Source organism: Phyllostomus hastatus, unplaced genomic scaffold (assembly GCF_019186645.2).
Source record: "Phyllostomus hastatus isolate PE091 unplaced genomic scaffold, TTU_PhHast_1.1 phas_scaffold_1066, whole genome shotgun sequence".
NCBI classification, from domain to species: Eukaryota; Metazoa; Chordata; class Mammalia; order Chiroptera; family Phyllostomidae; genus Phyllostomus; species Phyllostomus hastatus.
In genome coordinates, this window is record NW_025334004.1 from 32,533,386 (window position 1) to 32,559,259 (window position 25,874).

The 25,874-nt window shown below is 65.3% G+C and overlaps 1 protein-coding gene across 6 annotated transcripts in view; it reads left to right on the forward strand.

Moving 5' to 3' along the window:
* PTPRE (protein tyrosine phosphatase receptor type E) overlaps positions 1-25,874 on the forward strand; it is a 116,833-nt gene that overhangs the window by 81,078 nt on the left and 9,881 nt on the right. For 5 of the 6 annotated variants that reach the window (XM_045854282.1, XM_045854277.1, XM_045854278.1 and 2 more), the window contains 8 exons: positions 7,318-7,436; positions 11,571-11,667; positions 11,921-11,994; positions 13,489-13,625; positions 17,489-17,579; positions 21,268-21,344; positions 22,030-22,066; positions 22,564-22,661. In XM_045854282.1, the coding sequence (XP_045710238.1) occupies positions 7,325-7,436; positions 11,571-11,667; positions 11,921-11,994; positions 13,489-13,625; positions 17,489-17,579; positions 21,268-21,344; positions 22,030-22,066; positions 22,564-22,661 (723 nt within the window). In that variant the 5' untranslated portion in view covers positions 7,318-7,324. The other variant, XM_045854280.1, reaches the window with a different exon arrangement.

Here is a 25,874-nt window from a genome sequence, read left to right on the forward strand (position 1 = left end):
AGTAAGTGCGTCAGCGGCCGGCATACACTGGGTGTTACATCTTTCTTGTGTTTTTAAAAATCCTTCGATGCGATCAGTTCCCGTGTATAACCCGCGAGTGTGCCCCCGCGTCTATGCCAGGGTGCATGTAATAAAGTGCCAGAACCAGTCTAAGACTTTCTCTCCTAGACGTGGTGGATTCCCCGAACTCTTTGAAGGCAAGGTCCGCTCTCTGTGGCTCAGCCAGCATCAGGGAAAGGGGGCCGGCGGGGCGCCCAGTGGGCACCTGGAGCCTGGGACTGCTGTCCTTCCCTGTGACGGGACCTCCCCTGTGCTCATCCCCGGGCCCTGAACCTGGCACCCGGCGTGGGGGGCAGCTGAGGATGCAATGACGTTCGGTTGGATTGCCCGCGTACAGATGAGCCTGCTGAGACGCCAGACCCGCCGCCACCCAACGTCTCCCCGGTCCGGTGACCTGCGTTTCCGGGAGACCCGTCAGATCGCGCACAGGCGGAGCCACCCGGCCTCGTTTCTCCCCCCCGGGTGCGGGGGGGGGGGGGGGGCGTGCCCTGGTCGTTCCTCCAGACCTCACCCCTCCGTCCAGCAGATCATGCCTGTTCTTGGGTGGGGAGGCGGGACTGAGGAGAGATCTGCTCACGGCGGGCGGGGGGGGGAATGATGCGTCACGAGTGGAAGTGGACGTGGGAATGGAAGCCAGACCTCCCAGCACCCCCGGTCCCGCCCGCTCGCTGCAGACCCGAGGCTTCTCCGCTTGCAGCCTCCCTGCCCCCCTTACACACAGCCCCCCACCTCATCTCCTTTGACCCCCAAACAGAGGAAGCACGTGACACACGGACAAGAGAGAACGCGAAATTAAAGGTCACGTGGTCACTGCCCATCACGGGGGACGAGCTGCCTACTCATTAGGGGGAAAATCTGAGCGGATCCAGATGCTCACTCACCGTGTCAACGTCTGTTGACCTCGCCCAGCAGCAGGGGTGCCTCCCTGAGCCTTGACCCCAGGCAGCCCTCACCGCGGCTGGTCCGCGGCCACTGTGCGGAGTGAGAGCGCAGACAGTGCCGCGCAGACCCGCCCCCTCCGCCCGGGGAAGCGGGAGGCACGCGGCGAGGTCTTCCAAAAATGCCGCCGTGGCCTTGAGCTGGCGGGATACACTTTCAGCGCCACTGCACGAGCTCGTTTTATTTATTTGTTTGGTTCCCCGAATTGAGAGGGAGAGCCATGAGCTCTGCTGAAGAGCCGTTTTCCTGAGGAACTGACAGCTAATGACCTTGAACTTCTGAAGTACTGTCCTACCCATTGCTGTGAGGCCCTGGCATTGGTGCCCCGGCCCCCACTGCCGAGCTGTGTCCCCTCTGAGAAGGTCTTTCGGACGGCTTGTCCTGGGGACCTCGGAGACGCCGGAGGGGGCCCTGGGGGTCCTCGGTGACCTGAGAGAGGAGAGCCCACTAGTCTGCTTCTGGAGCGGCCTGTTCACACGTCCCGGGCGGAGGAGGAGCCTGACCCTGGCCCGGAGGCCCTCTTAGCGCTGCTGCTTCCTCCGCTTGGCCAGTGGCTCCCCTGGACGCAAGCGTTCCGCCCCCCCGGACAACTGAGCCTGCGGTCGCCTGAGAAGGAGCTGCTGACCTGGGCCAGGGCTCACCTCACCCGTGCCAGGGCTGGGCTCACCCGTGCCACGGCTCAGCTCACCTGGGCCAGGGCTGGGCTCACCTGGGCCAGGGCTGGGCTCACCTGGGCCAGGGCTCACCTCACCCATGCCAGGGCTCAGGTGAGGTTGCAAAGCACCAGAGAGCATCAGGGACCCTTTAGAAAACCAATTTTTTTTTTCGAGTGCTCTTCTTTTTTAAAAAAATAATGTAATGTATACAGTGATAAACACTGCTTACATTTTTTTAAAGATTTTATTTATTTATTTTTTAGAGAGGGAAGGGAGGGAGAGAGAAAGAGAGAAACATCAATGTGCGGTTGCTGGGGGTCATGGCCTGCAACCCAGGCATGTGCCCTGACTGGGAATCGAACCTGCGACACTTTGGTTTGCAGCTTGAGCTCGATCCATTGAGCTACGCCAGCCAGGGCTCAAGTGCTCTTCCTTTAGGTCCGTGGAGACTTTCTGTGGTACGACACGGTCCTCGTGTCTCTCGGGCCTGGTGGTGCCCAGTTATTCGTATGTAATGCGATCAGGCCCACCTTGTGAGAATAGTTTCCATCCCTTCCTCGGTCTTTTAGGAAAAGCTGCCAGTCGGTGCTCGTATGATGGGAGAAAGCGCAAGACAGAAGCGCAGTTCTCTGCTCTGGGAAGCTGCCTCCCTTCCCACGCGTGGTTTCCCCACCGAGGGGGGGACTGCGTTTTCTGGATTGTCGCTGTATCAGAGTTTCTGGCCCGGTTTCCACGTGGCTGGTACCCAGTGGTCCGAAGGCCGGGGGCGGGAGGGGCGAGTTAACTGCCGTTCAGTGAGGGACCCGCAAGGGAGCAAGGGAGGGAGGAGGCGGCCCCCGGAGCGGCACCTGCACGGTCAGGCAAGGATGCTCCTGGCAGGCAGCCCATCTGTCCTGGGGGGCGTGGCTGCTCGGGGGGCCACAGGGCCCCTTGCTGACCTGCAAGTGACCGCACCTTCTACCCAGAAGACCTGTCCCCCTTGCAGGTCCCAGGGCAGCGCCATCTGCAGAGCCCTGGATGTCCGGCTGGGCTTTCCCCCGGGACCTGCTGCGGGGAACCTGGGGGTTCCCGGGGGCTCCCCCTCCCCTGGGAATTCTGTGTATTCCCCAGGTACCCCCAACATCCCCGGACACACCTGGCCAGTGTGTATGGTGAGTGGGGGCAGGTGTGCAGAGAGAGGGAGGCATCCGGCCCCCTGCCCCTGGTACTTCCACCGGCACAACCGTCCGGGGCGCTCCCAGTTCAGCCTCCCGAGCCCCGAGCATTCTGTGCTCCCCGGGGAGCCCGACGGCACCCCTCGTGTGGACGGTGCGCGTGCTCGTGGGCAGCCCGGAGGCCTGACCTCTGCAGAGCCCAGGGGTTGGCCCCGGCCTTCCTGAGGGGCGGGGGGCCGGCCCTCACTGTCTCTGCCCCACCCCCGTCTTCTCGGGGCGGCTGTCCGAGGACGATCAGACGGGGGACCCTGGAGGACGTCAAGGGCAGCACAGGCTCCTGCCTGGCGACAGCCAGCCAGGCTGGGGACACGGTCCAGTCATTGTCCTTGTCCTCTCCTGTCCCAGGGACGGCTCCGCCAGCCTCCTTGTGACGCCGTTTCACTGGTTTCACACCAGAGGTGTGCAGTCACCTCTGTTCAAAAGCGATTAAGCTCCAACCTTCACCAGCTCAGGTCAAAAGCCGGTTCTTCGCACCTTTTTAAGGAGCAAAGCCTTTTCCAAAGAGGCGGGAGGGCGGCGGAGACGGCCGGAACGCGCCGCCTCTGCACCTTTCACCGCCACGCGAGGGGTGTTCACGGCTCTTATGTCAGTCGCCCACCCCGTGAGCTGACCCTCCCCTGGAGCTGGGGGGTGGGGGCGGGGGTGGCCGGGGGATCTGGACTGGTTTCTCCTTTGCCAGGAAACATACCTTTGTGCTTTGAGTGTTGTTGTTCCCCAATGGTAAGAAGATAATAATCTCGCCACGGGAGTAGTGGTGCCCTGGTTCTATGGGGAAGAGCGCGGTGGCATTGGGGCCGGACTCCTGGGCAGTAGAGGCCCGGCACCCCAGCTTCCGGGGCTCGGAGGCTGGGAGGGCGGTGGGGGGAACCTGGTGGCAGAGGGGGCGGAGCCTGGTGGCAGAGGGGGCGGGGCCTGGTGGTAGAGGGGCGGGGCCTGGTGGCAGAGGAGCGGAGCGCCAGTGCCGTTCTTCCCAGGCTGTCTCGGGGCGAGCGTCTCCCCGAGCTCGCTCGCTGTCTTCCGAGCACTGTCCTCTCGTGGCAGCCTGCGGGGTGGAGGGGCACCCCGAGCCCCAGAATTCACTCTCAGAGACTCACACCCCACAGACATCCTGGAGTGTCCCTGACCTGGGGGACTGGTCAGTTGACAACAGGGCTTGGCTCCGCCTCTGGCCAGCACTCCGCCCCCACCCTGGAAACTCGGGGGTGAGCGGGGGCTGTGGCCGAGATGGGGGCGGTCCGGGCCTTGCTGGAGGCTCGCTGGTGGCAGTCCTGTGTTCGCACTCCCATTACTGCAGGGCCGCAGACGGGCCTGAAGGGTCCTGTAACCTTTTCGAGACCCCCTGAAAGGGGGTGAGGCTTGGTCTTTCCCCTCCTGCCTGCCCCCCACCGAAAAGGCCCAGGTGAGAGAGGCCCTAGGCGGGACTGGAGGCACCGCCTCTGGGGACCCACTCCTAGACGAAGCAGGGGACAAGTGTGCGAGGCCGTCGGGGGCCTGCTCTTCCGCCAGAAACACGGAGGCCACGGGGACTGTGCCCCCAGCGCCTCCCCCTCCCATGCAGAGACACGGGGCAGTGTGGCCTCAGACAGTTCCCCGAGGTGGCTGGGCCCTGGCACCACACCCCCACCCCCCGTGCCCCGGAGAGGAGAGGCCGTGAGCTGGGACACTGACAACTGAGCCCTTGAATTCCTGGGGACACTGACACCCACTAGCCGCCCGGTCACGTACATTATTCACAGAACCTTCCAGAAAGGAGAGGTGGACTTTTCCTACCACATTTTCAGACGCGGGGGGAGGTGAGGAGTAGTTGCCGCCTGCAGGTGAGCAAGTGGGTGTTTCTGTGGCGGCAGGCGGCCTCCCTGGTGCACACACCGGTGGCCACGCAGGAATTAACCCCCCTCCCCCACCCCCTGCCCAGGCTGCTAGTGGACGCCCGCCTCTTTCTGCGGCCGCCTCTGAAGGTCGCGGTGACCGGCGTTTCCCGGGAGAGGCTGTGGGAACGGGGTGGGCAGTGTGCTCGGCCCTGCCTCTGCCCCTGCACGTGGGCAGGCCACAGAGCCCACGGAAGGGGCAGCATGTTCCGCTCCAGGTCCCTGGCACCCAGCGCGGCTGAGTGACCCGCTGCAGCTGGGGGCCGGAAGGACAGGGCTCCTCCACCGCCAGCTTCTGGTCCCTTTGTTCCCAGAGAGGGAGCCCCAGGCTGGGAGGGGAGGGGTCTGCTTGGGGCAGAAGCCCCCACCCCAGGGGACCCAGAGACCCTCTGGGATCTGGCCCAGTGCCCCTGCCACCCTCATGCCCTTCCTGCTGCCGAACCCCAGGCCACGCCCACATCTGAGCGTTTCCCTTCCTGCCTCCGTGGCCTGTCCCGGGAAGGACGGCCCTCCTGATCCATGTCAAGCAGCTGTCCCCCAAGAGGGGGCTTCCTCCCACCCTGGTCACAGTGACCCCTAGAATGTGCTTCCCCCTCTGTGTCCTACGTGACCCGTCCTGTGGTCCCAGGGCTGCCTGCCTCTTGATGACAAATTCCTCGGAAGCAGAGATAAGACCGGGCCCGTTCATCCTTGTCCCCCAGGCTCCTCACTGAGTCCGGCTGGGTGGCCGCGTGGTGCCCAGTTTGAATTGTCCCGAGATGCTCCATGCTGGAGCCCCCTGGTGACCTGGCGTCTGAGATGGAGAAAGGGCAGCTCCCGCGCCACATGTGAAGGCCCCTCGGGCGCAGGCTCAGCGGCTCGCCCGCCATTGGGGGCTCTGAGGAAGGACCACGCACTTCTCCAAGCTGCTGGCTTTCTCTGTGGCACTTGGGGACCGTCACTGTCCCTTGGCACGGATGGGGCACCTGCAGCGAGCCAGCCCAGTGTGGGCGGCCGCACCAAGGGTGAGAGGAGCCGCCGGGCCCACGGGACACCCGGAGTCAGGCCGCCCGAGCAGCTGTCCTCTGCAGAGCGTTGACAAGGCATCGCGTGGAATAAAAAGGCAGTTCTGGTCGGAGCCGCCGCCGGCTGACTGTAGCTGGGGGTGAAGGGCAAGGCCGCCTGGCTGGGAGTGAACCACGCCGATCATCACGGTTCTGGAGATCTGACATCATTTGCGCCCCAACCGTACTTGGGGTTTGTGAGCGCACCATGCACCGATCAAATAAAATGGCTGGAATCTGACGTGGAGTTAACTCCCGTTTCCCGCATTGTTGTTGGGCGGACTCAGGTCTGTGCTTGCCAGGCAGCTGGCGCGAGCCTTTCGAGGGTGCACGTCCAGGCACCGGCAAGTGGCCCTTGGTCCCGCACTGTAACCACTCCAGTCAGGGGACCCGGACAGTGAGCTGGGTTTGAATTCTGTGAAGTTCAGCGCCCTCTGCTGGTCACACCAGGCAAATCACGCTGTGTCGGATGCAGGGTGAGGGAGGCGACCTTTGGCTCAAGGGTCCCCGCCTTCTCTGAGATGGGTCGACTTTGGGCAAGGAGCATTTTCAATTTAGCGCATGTGATGGGGAAAGAGTTTCAACGAGGAATTCTGCCCCTCGGGGCCGTAGTAGCCGGTGGACACTTCCCGCCTAGTCGGTTACTCTGTAATGTACTCGGACGTAGGACGTTGGGGCCCAGTGCGAGAGCAGATTTTTTCAATGCAGTGCGGGGGTGGGCTGGGCTTTCAAGTGAGTAATCGGGCTCCTGGGTGTGCGGAAGGGGGGGCTGGGGCTGCGACATCGGGGACCCGTCCGCTCAGCTCAGGAAGGAGGCAGCCGAGGCCTGCTGTGGGAATAAGGACTGGGGGGCGGGGGAGGGGGGACACGGGCCGAGGTGTGACCCAGGGACAGCAGAGAAGGGACCTGCACCCGTGGGCCAGCCCCCGGCTCTGTGACCACAGGCTCCTGACCCAGCTCCTTCCTGAGCCCGAGGTTCCTCCTGGGGCTGACCCTTCTCTGGGCTGTGAGAAGCCCATACCGTGCCTGCTCCCAGACGCTGGGAGACCCAGGGTCACGGTGGGCTCAACCCGTGCCCTCAACTGGTGACAGGTGGTTGTCACGCGGAATCGAGAAGGATGTGGACCCTGGGTCTTTGAGACTGCTCTCAGAATCCTGGATGTTGCGGTGTTTTCGGAGTTTCTCCCCTCCCCCCGCCCGCCGTCCCCTGGGCCCCGGGCCCCTCCATGCTCCTGTTTGCCTCCCCCACCCACCATGCGATCCCCCCTCACCATCCCTCCCCCTGAACAGGCACAGAGGGAAATCAGTGGCAATGTCTGGGACTTGTGGAGCCTGGGGGCGCTTCCGGGGGCCTCGGGCCCGGTGTGCCCCAAGGCGCAGCGCTGGCTGTGCCCTCCGTGGTGCGGGGGCCCCTCTCCCACACTCGGAGGGGCTGAGCAGCGCTCCCCAGGCACCCCACTGCCGCCCCACGTCTGCCGCGCGGTGCGCGCCCACCTCGGGGAGGGCGCGTCCCCTGAGCCTGTCCTGCCTCTTCCAGGTTCGCCATGGAGCCCTTCGGCCCGCTCCTGCTGGCAGGTGTTAGCTTGCCGCTGGCCAGGGCGTTCGCCGTCAACGAGACCACCCCAGTGGACAGCAACTGGACCTCCACGACCTCGGGTAAGGACCCACTGCCCCCTCCCAGCCGCCCCGGCCGCCCCCTGGGCCCAGGGGTCACGGGGCCTTCAGGGTGGCAGCGCGGCTGAGGGGGCGGAGGAAGGTGTGGTTGGCTTTGAACGTTTGCCGCCCAAGTAGACAGGCGGGCCGGGAAAGCCGGCCGTTCCCGGTTCGCTGCAGCAAGCTCCGCGCACAGGAGGCGGCGGACGGAACCCCGCGCGGAGGCTTGGCCCCCGCCGCAGTGGGGAGCGGGAGACCCCACGCGGGAACCCCTCCGCGCAGCCCAGCCATGAGCGAACACTGCAGCCAGCCTGGGACGTTTCGACATGGACGTAGCAGTTGAGATGAATGCAGAAACTATCGTTGAGATTTTCAGACAAGCTGTTGGGTTAGGGGTTAGGTTGGTGTTTTAAAATAAGAGTCCTCGCCTTTAGAGTCGCGCACTCCTGGAACTATTTACAAGTGATGGGACAGGACGCCTAGGAGCGGCTGGAGACAGCGAGTGGGGGGCAGGCGGTGGGCGGGGCTACGGAGGAAGGCGCGTGGCCTGGGCCCACCAAGAACGGCCCGTGGGAGGTCCGTGGGGCTCAGCATTCTATTCTCTCCCCTTTTAAACGTCAATCAGCGTTCTCCAGAAAAACAGTGTCAACACGACACAGAGACAGAGAAGGACACCCAGCGGCTGCTTCCGCGAGGCCTCACGCGCAGCTGCTCTGGGGGAGGAGCCAAGCAAGGGGCGGTCCCCGCCAGCCCACAGCCCCTCCCCCAGGGCCTCCCTGCGCAGGTGCGTGGCCTGAGGCCGCGATGTGCAGCGCCCTCGCTGCAGGAGTTTTGAAACACGCAATAGCTGACTACTTGGTCAGGGACACTGACCTCTTTTCCCTTACACTGTCAAGTTAGAGAATGACAGCAGCCAACACGGCGGTGGCCGTCCGGCCTGTACGAACGCCCTGTCTTGAACCATAAATGTATAGGTAACATAATAGAGTTACATCCAATTGGTCAGTCGCATTGCACCTGACTGGTTAATTCTTGGTATTAGAAATCCTTATATACACTTATAGACACCTGATTTTTTAAGAAGTCCCTTTGGAGCAAAAAGCGTAGGTAATTACTATTAATATTTTTTGTAAAACAATAAAAAGTATACCTTTTTTGTCAGATCAGCAAAAAATACATACAGAGTCCGGCACCAGTAACGCTTCTTTTTTATTACATAAAAATCTTTTATTTCAAAATCATCAGCATGGAATTCTGTAACATAACAATGTCACACTGAAGCACGCCGTGGGACATTTTAGGCGGAACGTTCAAAATTGCTGTCCACCTCGGGCGAGACATTCCCGTACCCCACCCCTCACACTCCATGGCGTTATTTCTGCGGGAACCTGTGTCTTGGTGTGCCACAGAATGTTTGTAACTAGCTTATGTGTGCCATGAGATGAGGAAGGTTGAAACTCACACTCAAACCCATAACTTCAGTTTCCAGGGCCAGAACCTATGTAAGTGGTGGGCTTTGCAGTGTGTGTGTGTGCACAAAATGTGTGTGAACCTCACACACACTTGACTGGGAGCACCCCTGGGGAGAAGGCTGGCCCAGGTGACGGTCTGGGCGCCCCTCCCCCACAGGCGGAGCCCCACCGTGTGAAATGAGAGAGTGTGGCTTCCGGATTGCCCCTGAGACCCACCCCATGCCTCTCTGGAGCAAACCGGTGTCCAGGGCCACGGCCTGGGCTCCCGAGGTTTTTTTCTGGCCCACATGGTGTTTTCAAAATTGTCTTTAGGTTGAATTACTAACGGATAGTTAAAGATTAGATAACTTTATGTAAGAACGTGGATTCCTCCTTTTGCCAAACTGGGAGGAGCAGGCACTCTGGGCCCACCGTCCGCCTGGCCTGGGGACTGGGGCGGAGAGGCGGCCGCCCCGCAGACAGGGCGGACACCTGGGTTCCTCACCCGGCCTCCCCTGCACCCGCGGCGTGCCTGCCTGGCCTCTGCCCTCCAAAACAGAGGCAGCTGCTGGCAAAGGGCAGAAACCCCAGTGGGGCGACCCATCTGCCCCTGTGACCCGTTGCCCCTGTCGCAGGCACAGCCCTGTCTGAGGAGGTCCTGGGCTCACCCCGCCCTGTCCCGGGGCATGTGCTCGGGACTCCCCGCACCGGTGAGCGCGGCCTGTCTGCAGGCGGCCTGAGCGGGGAGGCTGGACCCCGAAGCCCGCTGACAGAGGCCCCCAGGGTGGACAGACAGTCTGCGGTCCAGGCGCCCCCCTGACGCTCCCGGGCAGGCCTGCATTCCCAGCCGGGGCCGCCAGCCCTCAGACCCGAGATCCGGCCGGTCAGGCACTGGCAGGCGGAGGCTGGGCGGCAGCCCGACCCTGTGTGATGCAGAAGTGGGCATGTCCGCAGCGGCAAAAGGAAGGGGCGCCCTTCCGGCTCTGTGGCCGCAGCGCCGGGCGGAGACGGAGCCCGGTCCTGGGTGCAGCGCAGCCACATCCTCCCCAGGCCTGGGCCAGCTCCGCCCCTCGGTGTCAGGCCTCTCCCCGGCAGCCTGGGCCCGGGCTGTCTGCACGGCCCCGGCAGGCGGGGAGGGTGCTCGCAGAGCTGCAGGTGTGGAAGCCTCGGGCCAGGTGGGTTCCCCGGGGGAGCCCTGCCTCAGGGGGTGCAGGGGAGCCTGGGCAGGCGCTCTCAGGCCCCAGCCTGGCACCACCCTGGCCCTGAGCTGCAGCAGGGCCTGTGAGCACCACTAGCCAGCAGGGGGCGGCATTGGCACTTCCCTAGTGAGGGTGTTGGAGGCGGTCCACAGACCAAGGGTCCTCAGTGTGCTGTGCTGCTGCATCTGACGGTCACTCAAGTCAGGAAAATTCTGGCATTTATTAGAGACATACACATTGACTGCTTGCAGGGCGCCAGGGCGCAGAGGGTTGGGTGACCTGCTCCCAGGGGAGAGAGGCAGGTCATGACCTTTAGGGTTCACAGGGAGGGGGTGCGAGGTAACTGCAGGGCCGGGGAGCCCCTGCCGGGCTCAGGGCCGGGCTGGGTGTTTCTGTGAACCCCACGTGCGAGCACCCCAGGGCCGCCTCTGGGGGGCTCCCCTGGAGTGCAAGCTGAGGCTGTCACCCCGGGGTCCTTCACTACAGGAGACACAGCCTTTGCTCAGAGGCCCTGCTGGGACCCACCTGAGGGAAGCCGAGTGGGCTTCCTGGAGGAAGGGGCCTCTGAGGTGTTTCTTGGAGAGCAGGAACATTTTGGCGGGGAGGGGACAATGTGACGGGCTGGGGGTGGCGGACCGAAGCCGGCCATCCAGCCACCAGAGTCCCTTGGAGTTTGGGCTTGTGGGGCAGGTCCTGGCAGCCACAGGGTGGCTACACGGCATCCAGGGATGGGGCACCTTCTGGCTGAGGAAGGTCGCCTGGCTGGCACGAAGGGCAGAGGCAGGAAGGACGAGGGTGGTCCTCGGGGGCCAGCGTTCCCCGGGGCAGGTGGGACCGCAGCTCCTGGCTCGGGGAGCCAGGTCCCGGGGGCTGCGGCCTCTGACCCGCCCCAGGGCCGGTGTGGTCCCCCACACCCTGAGGTCCCCCCGGGGGCCCTGGGAGCTCCCCAGCATGTCCTGCACCCTCACCCTCCTCTACCTCCCCATTAGGGGGAGAGATGGGTGTCTTGGGAACCCTGACAAACAGGGGGGCTCCGTGTCATGCGGTCACTGCCCCTCCTCCAGGGGACCTGGGACAAGTCAGGTCCCTGGCTCCTCCGCTCCAGTTTTCTCCTTGGTGTCCACACGCCCCTCGTTAGTGGGGAGGGGACTGTGGCCACGACGGACAAGGACGGTGGGCTAGTGCCCAGGAAGAAAGGCTGATGGGGGAGGGGCTTTGTGGACCGTGCAGTGGGGTCCGGGAAGAAGAAGGGCGGGTGGGGCAGACCACTTCACACGCTGTGGGGTGTGGCTGTGGGGGGGAGGGGAGCCCCCTCAGCAAACTGTAAAGTGGGGTCCTGGTGCCTGGGAAGAACGGCTCCTGGGGGGGGGGCACTTCCCAAACTCCCGAGTGCAGTCTGGTGCTGGGAGCCTCCCCTGCCCAGACGCCCCTCCCCACCGCCCCAGACTCGGGTGGGGTCGTGACGGGGCCCCCGCTTCCACCCCCAGGCCCGCCCGCCGCCGGCCCCCAGCCCCTGCTGGCCTGGCTGCTGCTGCCGCTGCTGCTGCTCCTCCTCTTCCTGCTGCTGGCCGCCTACTTCTTCAGGTAGGAGTGTCCTGCGCCGACTTGCCCGCCGGCGCGGAGGAGGAAATGAGCACCCACGGGCTGTGATGACGGCGGGGCGTGGGGCCCAGTGGCAGAGGGCGGCGGGCCGAGGGGCAGAGGGACACGGGCAGCAGCGGCTCAGCCATGAGCAGCAGGAACAGCTTCTCCCGGCTCACCTGGTGGGTGCCGCCGCCCCCCGGGGCTCCGGGCTCGGGGGGGGCCCGTGCCAGCACCTAACGCGTCTGTCTCTCAGGTTCAGGAAGCACAGGAAGGCCACGGTCAGCGCCAACGACAAGAAGATGCCCAACGGGATCCTGGAGGAGCAAGGTACGCACGCCGGCAGGTCCGGCCGCGCCCCTCCGGGGGGGCCGCCACCTCGGGCCCCGCTGCCCCCGCCCGAGGGGCTGGCGCGGCCACCCCGGATCGGCGCCGTGTCCAGACTCCCCTCCTTTCCTCTCCGGCGTGAAACAGACGTGTGAAACGTGTCCGTTTGTGGCTTTCCTGAGACGCCGTTCACATCCTGCTGTTTCACGGGGCTGTGACGTGCACTTCTCAGCCAGTCTGAGATGAGACCGGGGGTTCCTGGTCCAGCGCCCTCAGGGGCTCCCCAGAAACCCGCCGGCTTAGGGCCCAGCCCCGGGGTGTTTGGCCGGGAGGGTCCGGTCTGCTGGAGGTATCATTCCCAGCCCCCCTGCGGTCCCGAGTGCCGTGACGACCTGGCACCGTCACTCACGCACAGGCGCACTGCTCTTCTCCCCGCACCCCGAGGGGCCCGAGAAAGGTGGTGAGGCAGACGCTGTGAAACTCTGGTCCCTGCCAGTGGTGACAGCGTCCTTCGGCCCGCTGGCTGCCCGGGGCTCTGTAGTTTTGGGAGCAAACGCACCATCAGAGGGCCTCAGAGCAGGTGGCCAAGTGACCCCAAGATAACAGCGGGGACATCCACAACAGTGGACGGTTGCGAGGGAAGGACTGTGGTCTGACTTCTGTGCCTGGGGCCCTGACCCTCGGGTGGGTGACAATACGGCCTCCGGGGCCACCTCCCCGCCAGTCCCCGGGGGCAGGGGGGAGGGTGTACCCGGTGGGGCTGGAAGCTCCTCCTCCTTCGGTGCCTCAGCGTGTTGTAGGAAAGGGCCCCGGGGCGGCTGCTGGCTGCGCTTCAGAGCAGTTCCCGGGGAAGGACGGGCCTTTGGCCAGGATGGGCCTGGTGGGGCAGGGCCCGCAGCAGGAGAAGCACGCCCCAGCGCTGTCTCCCCTTGTCTCACTCCGAACTGGGGGTGCACCTGGTCTGGGAACTCGCCAGCAGGCCCGTGGCCCCTCTCCTTTCCCACGGTCCCAGCCTCGCCCGCCCACCGCTCCCCCCGAAACGCCAAAACCCAAATCGAGGGTGGTTGTCGCTGGGAGCTCCTGGGGTTCCAGCGACCGGGGCTGTTTGCTGCAAACAACACAAGACTGAGGGGGCCTGCGTGCCAGCTGAGTCCCCAGCGCACGCCCGCACACCTGAGCGAGGGTCCTCCCGTTCCAGCCCGGGTGGACAAGCCGCGGTCAGAGGCGGCCTCCGCCTTCTGGGCTGCGGCGTCCGCGGTGGGTGAGAGCAGGTGGCACTGCCGCAGGGACCCCCGTCCTTCACAGAGGCACAGCCGATGCGGCCGCGCCAAAAGGCACATTTCTCTGCCTCCCGTTGCTCAGGCTGCGTGACCAGAGGGGAGACTGTCACCCCCTCTGGCGGTCATTTCTCCAGGGCTGTTGTAGGTCGGTCTGGCTCCTGGACCACCCACCCAGGAGCGCGGCCAACCCGCCCTCCCGTTTCTCTCGACCCCGCAGAGCAGCAGAGGGTGATGCTCCTCAGCAGGTCCCCGTCGGGGCCGCAGAAGTACTTCCCCATCCCCGTGGGGCAGCTGGAGGAGGAGATCCGGGTCCGGTCAGCCGACGAGTGCAAGAGGTTCCGGGAGGAGTTCAACGTGAGTTGGCGCGGCCCCTCTGCCCTCCCGTCCCGCGGCCGGGGCCCGGGATGCACGCAGGGCGTTAGGGTTGAGGTTAATATGTCAAAGGCTCAGGAGTCCCACCTCCACTGTGAGCCCCCAGAACGGGGGTCCGGGAAGCCGCGTTCCGGCTGCGGTGCCCCCCACCGGCGCTCCTTCCTGACGCAGGAGACGGGACAGTGGGCTGAGGCGTTCGTGAAGTCCCCTTCCACACACACACCCCAAAGGTTCTCCATGCCCTGGGGCCCAGTGGGACAGAGACACCGTGGTCTCGATGACATGGGAGACCAGTCCCGAGGGACCACAGTGTGACCGTGTCTCACGGAAAGCCACGGAGCTCCCGACAGCCCGGGGAACCGCGTTGTGGTAGGAGCTGCGCCTCCTCTGGGCCACCATCCCAAGGTCAAGTCAGCATGGGGCGGGGGCCGCCTCCGGGGACACAGGCCCTGCGCTGACCGCTCTTTGGTGTCTGTCTGAGTCTGAGCAGCCTGAGTCCCTGCTGGTTTTCACCGGCGGCCCCTGCTGGGATGACATCCCCCCTCGAACTTGGCCGTGGCAGCGGCCGAGGCGGGTTTCACCATCCTGCCCAGTCCCTGTGGTAGCCACGTGATGCAACCGACTGTCCGCCAGAAACGCAGACGCGTCAAGGACGCCTCCCCGGCATTGTTAATTTCTAACCAAACGTCCTGTGATTGCGAGTCAGATGGAGGGACGGACAGACAGGCAGAGGCAGAGACGGGCATTGGAAAGTGTCGTCCTGCAGTTTGCCCCTCGGTGTCGGTCCCTTGGGTTTTGTGGCCGCATCTCCCACATGCGGAGGTGGCCGCAGGCGGCCCATGGAGCAGGAGCTGGGATGCGTCCCCAGCGGGGCGCTCCCTCGCCCGGGCTCCACCTGCTGGGCCCCGGCCCGGGCCATCTGTCCATCAGTGCCCTCCCTCCCTCCCCAGTGCGGGGGCTGGGCGGGCGCCTGCCTGGGTGACCCCCGAGCTCCGACGTGCGGCTGAGCCGGGGGACCCCGTCCGGGGCAGAGAGTTCTGCAGCCGCCGCAGCCAGGGACCAGAGAGGGCGTGCCTCCCGCGGCACGCGCGTGCCTTTTCGCACAGACGCCGCCAGGAGGGCACGGGAACCCAACAGCACGCTTAAATGGACTTCGCTTGTTCCCTAGCGCAGGTCTCGTCTGCCTCTGTCATGCGTCCTTGTAGCGGTTTCCAAAGTGTCCCCTTTTTGGAGGAAGTAGGTCACAGTGAAAGACATCTCCGAGCAGTCCTGTTTTCTCCGTCTCAAGGGCTGACAGGAGGAGTCAGTGATGCGTTCTCGAGACAGCTCTCCGAGTTCCTAGTGACAAGACTCCCCCCCCCCTTTTTGTCCCATTTCCCCTGGCGACGTCTGTCCCCGTCCAGGCCAGTGCAGGGCCCTGAGCCCCCGCCCGCCGGCCCCACCGCCGCGTCTCAAGTGCGCGCAGCAGCCCCCGAGGGGCAGGGAGCGGGGCCAGGAGGAGGGCCCGGCAGGTGAGGCTCTCACCGCAGCTGCAGAATTTAACACTGAAACACAGAGTCATCCGGATAACCAATGTTCCAGTGCGACGGTTTAAAGTAGCCAAACGAGTGTGAGCAGTCCACGCAGGACGAAGCCGCAGTGTGCGAACAGCAGTGGGCGGCGCCGACCGGTGGCTCCCGCCGCTCCGGGCTCCCGCGAGACTCGTCTCCACTCACTCGCTGATCGAGCCCTGGCTGCAGAGTCTGACATTGTGGCCACTATGGATTTGGGGCACTCATTTTTATTTTTTTAAACATTACACTCACCTATTATTTTATTTTCAGTCCCAAGGCCTTGGGGAGGCCCCTTTTGAGTTTGCTCCCCAGACAGGGGCCTCACTGCCCTGGCCCCCACCCGGCCTCACCCCTGCCCTCGGGCACTGCGGGAGCCCCTCCGTGCAGCCAAGGGCACATGGAGATAGGGCAGAGGGGACCGTGCTGGACGTGAGCCTAGTGGCATGGACCCTGGTCCTGGCTCCAGGGGACCCTGGACGAGCTGCTTACAAGGATACTCTGTGGGCCCCCACTTGCTGTCCTCTCGAGGGGTGGACAGCCGTGGCCTGAGCCCCATCTGTGCCTTGTTCCTCCGCGAAGAGCCGCAGAGCCTCCGGGACCAGCCCCCCCTTGGGTCCGCAGAGGGACAGGCTTAGTGTGGGCCCTGACCCCAAGGCCCCTCTTGTCTTGCCCACTGCCTGAGCTTCTCTCCCGAGAGCTGTGCAAGGGAGACTGCTGAGCGTCACGGAGGTGGGTCCCAGTGTCTGGGCGTGTGGGTGCTGCTGAGCGGAGCAGAGGGTGCAGGGCGCCGGGTCCTCAGGGTCAGCCTGGTGGGTGTGGGCAGCAGCCTGCCGGAGCTCCTACCCGGGCTGCCTCCTGCCAGCCCCGAGGGCTGGGGCGACTCCCTGAATCTCCGCCTCAGTCTCCTCATCTGGGAAGGAGGGAGCTCCCTGTGCCTGGAGGGTTTTGCTGTGAAATGGGCGAGGTGTGTGCCCAGCTGGGCCCGGTGTGCGCAGCGGGAGCTGGAGCGGCTGTGTTTTAGGACGCCTTCCATGACTTCCGGTCCCACCGTCAGTGTCCCGAGGGGGCAGAGCGCGGTCCTGGCCAAGTCTGTGCGGGCTCCAGATCAGATCTCTTAGGGGCACGCCCTCTGGGCCGAGAAAATGCCCTCTCCACCCAGGCTCTTGCGAGAGCTGCTGCCCCAGCCGCCGCGGGGCCCGACCCGATGATACGGCCGAGAAAGGCACAGGGCAGGCGCCACCGGGAGGGGCCCCGGCACGATGCCCAAGCCAGGACCGTCCCCTGGGCGTGTGGGACAGCCCCCGCCGGGCCCCTGGTCTGTTTTCCTGAGTCTGCCGCCGTCTGCCCACACGGGGAGCACGCTCCGGCTCACAGGAACGTTCACGGCAACGACATCTCCGCTCCGCACACAAACCAGCCCTCTCAGCCATGACATAGCTGGGCACTGACTCACAGGTGACACGGACCAGCTGCTGCGAGCGCCCTGCAGGCACACCTGGCCCTCCCGAGCTGCCCCGGCTGCCCACTCCCCCCAAGCCCAGGCGACAGGAGGCCCCGGCAGGCTGCGGGCGGGACAGAGCACGGGGCTGCCCCGGGCAGTGGGTGGCGGGCGTTGCCCGGCTCGGAATCCGGTGCGTGTTAGGTGCCCGGGGCACTTTGTTTTTGTCACCCCGAGGGACATTCCGTGCCGCCCACGGAGCGGGTGTCGTCACTCCATCTCCATCTGGGGCAGATGCCGGGCTGGGCTGCTGGAGTCTGAGCCAGGGCCCTCCTCGCCACGGAGATGAGATCCCGCCCGCCACCCCAGCCACCGCACTGCGGCCGCCGCACCTGGGGAGGAAGACTGAGGCCTCTCGGGCTTTTCTTCCTTTTAACTTATTATTATTATTATTATTATTTTAAAGATTTATTTATCCACTTTTAGAGAGGGAAGGGAGGGGGAGAGAGAGAGAGAGAGAGAGAGAAACATCCATGTGCGGTTGCTGGGGGCCGTGGCCTGCAACCCAGGCATGTGCCCTGACTGGGAATCGAACCTGCAACACTTTGGTTCGCAGCCCACGCTCAATCCACTGAGCTACGCCAGCCAGGTAATTTATTATTTTTGATGGACTATTTTTAGAGCAGTTTTAGGCTTACAGACAAGTTGGTCATGAAGCATCAAGTTCCGTGATGAAGCCATTGCGTCGGTGTGCTGCATTTGCTATGACTGCCCACTAGCGGTTTGTCACCGTTGATGAGGTGCCAGGAGCTGGCGGGCGTCACGTGTCGCGCTAACTCTGCGTTTTCTTCCAGTCGCTGCCGTCCGGACACATGCAAGGAACTTTCGAGCAGGCCAATAAAGAAGAAAACAGAGAAAAAAACAGATATCCCAACATCCTTCCCAGTAAGATTTTACTTTTTTTGCATGGTTGGGGGCGTTTCGATGAAACTCGGAATTCCCTTGCTGCCCCGGGGACGGGCGGTGTCTGTCCGAGCGCCCGGAGACCGGAGCCCCATCAGCACGGCCTCCGCCGCTGGCGTCTCGGCACCCATCCGGGCGGCCTGTGCTGGGGAGGCTCCGGCCGCTGAGCCCGTGCTTAACGCAGACCCGGGCTGCCCGGGGCCCAGCGGGGGCCGCCCGCACTGCACCCAGTCCTGAGCCCCAGCCAGGGCGCCTGGTGGCCCTGGGCGTCTCCTGGTCTTGGACTCAGTGCCCATGGCCACCAGCAGTGCGTCCCCTGGACCAAGGGCAGAAATGACAAACAAGAAACCCGTGGGCCTTTGTCTACGTTGTGGGACCTTTCCGGTAAGCCCGACTTGAACCGCAACCGCTAGCTCACGGCTGCCACGGGCAGGAGAGTGCGGGCTCGAGGAGCTGCAGGGCCGGGGGCTGGCAGGTGTGGCCAGGGCGTCACTGCCTGGGCTGTGGCCCTGCGGTGGCCTTCGTAGCGGCCTCGCTGCCCAGGCGAACCCCGAGTTCCATGCGGCCTTTGTGAGAGCCGGCCCGGGACGGTTGCGCCGTCCTTCTTTCGGCCTGGACCCCCCTGCCCGGCCCCTGCCGGCTCTGCCCGCGGGCTAACGGCATGGCGGCCTCCAGGAGTCCGCTGCGGCCAGGCCTGCGCCCTGAGCCCGAGGCCCCCGTCCTCGGGTGGGCGCTCGCTCCGTCCGTGGGACGGCGGACCCCTCCTGCGAGCCAGCTCCAGCGGGCCTCCCGGGTGCGTTCGCAGGGTGAGGAGGGAGTCCGCCCTAGAGGCCGCGGGCCTCCCGGTCCGTGCGGTCTCTGGGTTCTCGGGCCCTGACACTGCTCGTGCGTCCAGTTCACGTGAGGTCTGGCAGAGCCCCCGGCCCTCCGATCCAGGGAAACTGGGGCATCGAAGCACCTGTGTCCCATCCCACCGCGGGTGTAGGGGAGGCCCGGGAGCCCCGCGGGAGAGGGACCAGGTGGCCCCGTGGCCCTGTGGCTGAGCTGTGAGGGGCGCTGGCAGACGGCACCAAGCAGCTTTGCTGCCGGGCTGCGTGTGGGCCACGGAGAAGAGGGGGAGGTGGGGGCGGGCTGCATTGTCTGGGGGGGACCCGGAAGGAGGTTGGGGGTCTTTGGGGTGTTTGGGAGTCAGTGGCCATCTTCCTCAGTTCAGTCAGTGAGTTTCGGCCACACGTCAGTCTGCAGAATGAAGGGACGGGCCAGGGCTGTCCTCGGGGCCGGGCGCTTTGCTGGGCCCCTGACCCCCGTTTCCCAACCCGCAAACGCTTTCTCCATGAAGAGCAGTTTTGTGGACCTCCGATGGGAGCGGAACAAATGGCCAGCCGTGGGCACTACCTGCACCCTGCCCACCCCCGCCTCCTCCCAGGGCCGGGCGCCCTGTCCCTGAGGGCCACCGGCCAGGGGCAGCAGGGCGGGGCTCCTGCAGTCCTCCAGCTTGCACCGCGGAGGGAGGTCGGCCTTTACTGGGGGTCTGAAGTGAGACAGGGGACAGGACAGGCTCCTCTGACACCCCCCTGCCCCACAAGTCCTCTCTCCCCACCAGGGGGAGGGAGGGTCCTGCCTTGGCCCCCCCCAGCCCCGCAGCCCCCCGCCAGGGAAAACCGAGGGTGCCAGGGGTCATGTCATCAACACCTAGGGGACTGTGCCAGGATGTGACGTGTTTTACGTGGGCGGGATGGTGGGTTGACGGAATGGTGACCTGGAGGCACTGGGATGTGCCCTGGAGATGGCCCACTGGGGGACCCCTGGCGTTCGGCATCTGCAGAACACAGGCTGACCGAGGGGGTGTCTGGCTTCTCTGAGGTTGGCCAGAGACGCCCTGGGCCCACTGGGGGCCGGGACAGCGGTGAGCTGGGTCAGGGGACACTGTGCAGGGGACGGAGAGACCCTGCTCTGACTCGGGGTGGGTTCAGGTCCACAGGCAGGAAGAGGGGCCAGGGCCCAACTCCCACCTCCCCGGGCACCTTCCTGGCCTCCCCCAGTCCCCCCAAACTCAGACTGGCTACACATTTGCCAGGTTTACAAGCTGACCCCCCCCCCGGGGGCAGGGAGCCCAGCCAGGGATGTGCCCCCTACCCCAAGTTCCGAGGACAGAAGTCAAGACTCCGAGGCTGGTGTGTCCCGGGGCAGGGCCGCGGGGAGGCGAGAGGATCCCATTTTCAGGGAAAACGCCCACAGCTGGTAGATTTAGGAAATAATGCTTTGAAAGTGAAGTGTGACTTTTTAGAGTAAAAAGACAGGAAGCGCTTAGACGCTGCCAGAGTCTAGGCCCAATCAGAAGTCTGTTTTTTCCCTTCTGCTTTCTGTAGCTGTCCTCAAGGTGTGATCCTTCTGACTCATTTTAGCCGGCTCTGAGCCCACGTTCTGCCTCCGGGCGGTCAGCCCCTGAGCGCGGGGTCTCACGGTCCAGTCCGCGTAGGCTGGTGGTTTGGGGTTTGGCCCCCCCCGCTCCACCACCCCATGTGGGCCGTCACGGTCCCCGAGGACTGCACCGGCCTGTCCTCTGTGAGCGGCAGGACGCAGCTGGTCCGACGATACGATGCCCAGACCCCCCTGTCCCACGTGCACCCCTTCAGTGACATCAGGGTTAGGGTTAGGGTTAGGGTTAGGGTTAGTCCCTGCGTCAGTCCCATGCCCACGAGGAGGGGACTGAGCAGGGATGGAGGTGCAGAATCACTGATCAGTGCTGCAGGTGCACACAAAGCACCCACTGTGCGCCCAGCCCGGGCTGGTGCAGTGGTGACCCCCCCGAAGACAGCTTCCCTCGGCCCGGCCTGGCTGGGCACCTCGGGGTGCCCGCTCCTGGGGATGCCAGCCACCGCAGGGCACCCAGCCCCGGGCCGGGACGCAGCGCTGTCAGGGGCCCCGAGAAACGTCTGATTTCTCCCCGAGTCCGAAAACACACGTGGTCGGCGGGCAGCCCGGCTGACCCCCGTCCGCCCTCGGCGCCGACGCAGCTGCGGCGTGTGATGTTCCTTGTGGAGGGCGCGGCCCCTGGAGGCAGAGAGACAAGGACCCACCGACGCCGTAACGGGGCTGGGGGAGCCTCCCCACGTGTGCGTACACACGCACACTACACACTCTCACCCCCACTCACAGCGCACACACCTCGCACACCCCCCACAGCACCTCCCACTCTGGGCAGCTGCGTGTCCCCGGGCCGGCATCTCCTGGGCAGGTGGCCGGTCCAGCCCGGGAGTCTGCGTGTCCTGCGCACCACCCTCTCTGAGGTGGACCAGAGGGATGAGAACTGGGGGCTGCAGCCCCAAGCCCCAGGCCCCAGTGTCCGAGTGTCCAGCAGTGATCCCCCGCCCCCGGAGAGCCCCGGAGAGCCCAAGCCGTGGGCCCCCTGAGCGCATCTGCACTGGTCAGCACTGGGGCCTGCACGGGCTCCCAGAAGTCGGCCGCCACTGTGCCGGCGGGTGTCCGGGTGGCGGGGGGGCAGCCCCCGCTGGACGCCGAACTTCTCGCCTCTGCCGGTGTCCCTCCGGCCCCGCCGGGGGGACCCAGCCCCGCCGTCCCTCGGCGGGGTGCAGCGCTGCAGGTGGACGTGTGTGTGGCAGCCACGACGACCCACTTGTCCTGATGCCACATTGCTCTTCCCAAACAGACGACCACACCAGGGTGGTTTTGAGCCAAGTGGACGGAGCGCCCTGTTCAGACTACATCAACGCCTCCTACATAGATGTGAGTCCCCTCCTCCCTGTCCCCGGCCCAGCGTGACAAACACGCCGGCAGCGTTTGGGGGCTGAGTGCGGACCCGCGGGCACTTGGGGGTCTGGCTCCAGCAGTGGGAACTGTCGGAACTAGCACGGCCGCGCCGCGCCGGGCGGTCTGGCCACAGTGCAGACGGCGGGGCGGCACCCACCCCCTCCCTGTTAGTGTCTGCGTCCTGGGGTTCCCTTTCTAGAAACACAAGCCCCCACAATGTTCGCCACAGCTGCGTTTGTATGACCGACAACGCAGAGCAGGAGGGACCGGGTAAACAAAGTGTGGGGAAACCACACCCAGTGGGTCAGGACGCATCCATGTCAACTGGCCCTTGAAAGACCCGGAGCGTGAACGATTGAACTAGCACAGCAATGCACCGTAGGAGACGTTGTGCACATGCACCAATTACAGACGCGTGCACGCCCGTGCGTCCGCCCGGGGGTGCGTCTCAGAAGGCGTCCCCGGAGAAAGAGGCTGGAGGGACACACAGAAGCAGCTTCTGCTATTTCTGGAATTCCTGGCGAATTCTGGTTCTTACTTTTCTGTGCGAGTTTTCCCGCTGCTGCGTCACGACTACGTTTTGCTTTCCTCACGACAGTGAAAGGGTCTTCCTCAGCAGGGAGAAGTTCGGAAAATTATAAACCCGATTTTATTTCCCCAGGGTTACAAAGAGAAGAATAAATTCATAGCAGCTCAAGGTAAGCTCCCCCGTGTTACTTCCTCAGCTCGCACCCTCGTGCACTCACACACACATTCACACTCACACGCACGCACGCCCAGTCTGGGTCAGCTGCTGGAGTGGGGGCTGAGACCCACCAACACGGGGTGGCCGCAAGCCCCTCGGACACGCAGCGGCCGCCCCCCCCTCGTCTTAGTGGCCGTTGCCGCCCGTGAATTCACCTGTCCGGGTGCGGTGGCTAGGCTCCCTGCAGACTGCCCAGCTCCGGGGTGGGGGGGCGGGGGGGAGCGTGGGGTGACCGGGGGGTGACCGGTGTGTCCCTCCCAGGCCACCGGCTCTGGAATTCCGTGGGGTGTGAACAGGCCCCGCCGGCCCTCGTGTGCCTCAGAGCTGGGGGGTGCGGGGTGGGGGGACCGCCAGCCAGGGCCCCAAGGCAGGGTGCGGGGGCTGGGACCCTCGCGTCTCCTCCCCGTGCCTGAGCCTGACACTGAGCCCCCCCACCCCCCGCCCTCGCAGGCCCGAAGCAGGAAACTGTGAACGACTTCTGGCGGATGATCTGGGAACAGAAGGCTTCGACCATCGTCATGCTGACGAACCTGAGGGAGAGGAAGGAGGTGGGCCGGGGAGCGGGGCGCTGCCGCCTCGTTGCCGCCGCCGCCGCCGCGGGCAGGCGCGGGCGTGTGTGCGCGCGCGCGTGCGTGTGTGTGTGTGTGTGTGTGTGTGTGTGGAGGGGCGTCGCCACTTCCTCCTCTGTTTCTCTCCTTATCGCTGCACAAGGGAAAAAAACAACGCCCCCGGCTGAAGAGCACTTTTATCTTGAAACAATTCCGTGCTCCAAGGAGCTGTCCACACAGCAAACGCCCAGCGCCTGGAGCGTGTGTGTGAGTCTGAGCCAGGCCAGCCGCGTCGCTGGGAGGCGGGACCTCAGTGAACTGAGACGACGCTGCCGAGCACGGTGGCTCTGCCGCTTGTTTCAGAACCGCAGGCGGAGACAGAAAACCCACTGGTGGAAGGTTCGGGGGGCGGGGGCCAGCCAAGCGGGGAGACCCCTGGGATCTGGGACGGGGTGGAAAGCACGTGGGGAGACACACACACCTTCTGCACGTTGGGGGGCACGGTCACATTGGTGGTTAGCGTTACAGCCTCAGAGGCGCTCAGAGAGGCGTTCGGGGGACAAGGTGACGACGAGGGGTCCTTGGTCTCGTGCCCTGGTGGGACAGGGCGCCCCGGGGGCCCCGGAGAAGGGGGACATGACTGACACTCCAGGGGTGTGGTATCTAGACGCGAAAAGACGACAGACCGGCTGACTTCCGGCCAGGGTGACTCGGTCACCGTTAGGGACTTTTCTGTGCATCCCGCGTGGTCACTTTCGGTCTCCAGCTTTTCGGGGCCACCCCGCGGCCCCCCCCCCCCCGAGCGCGTCGGGGCTGGGACGCGGCCCCGGTCTCGCCCACAGAGCTCGCTGTCACGCACGACGACCCAGTGAGGGCGCAAGGGTTTTCTCCTCCAGCCCAGGGCCGCGCCCAGCCGGCGGGCCCCGGCACGACTGATGGTTAGCGTGTTGAACACGTGACAGCGTGTTGAACACGCGACACGCGGGGCCTCAGACTAGAAATAAGAGTGACTTCCTGCCTCTCCTCTAGACTGGACAGCTGTGTACGAGAAATAAGACGCATTGAACGAACGCCGACGTACCATTCCGATGTGTTTAATTGGCTGTTTCTAACTGGGAAAGTAACATGCATTGTGAGGACTTGAAACCCCCTAATAGAAGCGAGGGACACAGGTTCCTCTCCCCCCGGGCCACCTGCCTCCCGCCACTGACAGCCGGCCGGGAGGGGCCGGCACCGAAAGGAAAGCAGGCGAACGCGGACCGTCAGGAGTGACCTGAACAGCAGTGGAGAGAGACAGGGGCCGTAGCGCCCACCCGGAGGGCCGAGCCAGCCAGGCGGGGCCTTTGCTTCGGGCAGAGGGACGCCGGCCCAGCAGAGCCACCGGCGTTATCGTGCTCCTGCAGCCGGGAGGAGGGGAGGGCAGAGGCCACGGCCCCGGGGGCGTGGCCAGGGTGCCAGCAGCCGTGCTCCCTTCGGGGTGGTGCCGGCACCAGGCCCTGGAGACTGGAAGGAATCTTACCAAACCCAGCCCGGGAGAAGCACGGGGGGCAGGGGGTGGCATCCTTCTGCGCCCCCCGCTCGGGTGCCCACGCCAGGGCCGGGCGGCTAGAGATGCGGCAGAGAGCGGGGCCAGGGGCTTGCGGGGCTGGCTGAGGCCGGGGGAGCAGGGGGGCCCCTGGGGACCGTCTTTTGTGAAGTGAGCTCATGCTGCAGAAGGAAGGCAGGGCTGGGAACTGCAGGGAGACTTGTGAGAGGCGGAGAGATGGTTCTAGAACGTTCTAGCCGGAAGGCCCGGGCCGCAGTGGTGGGAGCAGGCTAAGAGGAAGGCCCAGCTTGGCACGAGGCCCCAGAGGGGCCGCTCTCGCCTCTGTCACCCCCTGGCAGAGGGCGAGCTGGCCCGTCCCCAGCCCGGGCTGCCGGCCTGAGGCTCAGGGAAGAGCAGCCCTCTGACACGGCGGTGACCGTCCCCGGGACCCTCGGCCCAGCGGCGTTTGGGTGGGCGGCCGGGCGCCGGGGTGGGGCAGCCGAGAGGCGCTGAGACGGCCCCAGAGCCACTGGCACGGCCGCGCAGGAAATAGCCTCCAACCGCATCTGTTTCCGGTGGGGACGGCGGGGCTTGTGCTTTGCTGCTGAAGGAGTTGGGACAGAGCTGGGGAGGGTCCTGCCCGGGCCGTCCTCTCTCCCCGGAGGAAGCTGGGGGTTCCCCGGGACAGGGGGCTGGAGGGCGCCCGTGTCCGGGGCGGGTGCCGTGGCAGGCCCCCCCCCAGCAGCCTGGCCGGGGCGGGGGAGGGGAGGCTCATCCGCCCGTGTGGAACACGCTGGGCCCCGGCTGGAGCCCGCCCCCACCCCAGCCCACCCCCGGCCCCAGGCGGCAGCAGCTGTCGCCCGTGTGTTCCGTGTGATGTCACGCGGAAGCCTCCCTCGGGATTTTTCCGCTCCTGTGACTCAGGGCGGGCCCGCTCCTGCACCCCCGGTCCGCCGTTTCACACTAAATCATTTCTCAACCCAGTTCCCTTTTCCTCCGCTGCCGCCGCTGCTCACACTTCTGCTGCAGTGGCCCTGGCCACCACGTCCTGGGGGGGCGTGTTGTGAAACTCGGCTGCTCCGTCATCTTGTGGCCTGGCAGGCGGGCAGGGTGGGCCCCCCGCCGTGGGGGCGGGAGGCCCAGGGCACGTCCGCATCGCACACCCGGCCCGGGGTGGGGGCTGGGTGTGCACCGCCTGGGCCGGAGGGAGGGCCCCCCCCCGGGAGGCCCCAGGGGGCCGAGAGTGGCCCACGCCAGCGTCTTTGGGGGTTTGCGTCTCCGGGGACCACTTCAGAGACACCCAGGGCCCGGGCTTAGGGCGTAGGGAGGGGACATTGTCCCGTGGGTGTCACCCCACGAGTGCTGGGCTCCAGTAAACACTGAGACGCCTTCTGGGTGGTAGGATTAGAACTCCTTGTGACTGACCCTCAGCTGTACCCCCGTGGGGTGGGCCGTGTCCAGGGTGCACCGTCCGAGGGTTAGGAAGCTGCTGCCTCCCAGAGACGGGTGCCAGGCAAAACCTCTGCCTTCGTGGGTCCTCGTGCTCGGGGGGCTGGCCTGCACCCTGGGAGCTGGTGGGGGGCCCTTTGTCGCCAGGAGGGCGGGAAGGGGCAGGAAGCGTGCTCTCGGCAGCGGCCCGCCAGGCCTGCGGTGCCCGCACCAGCTCCGTCCTCGCCGGAGGGATGAGG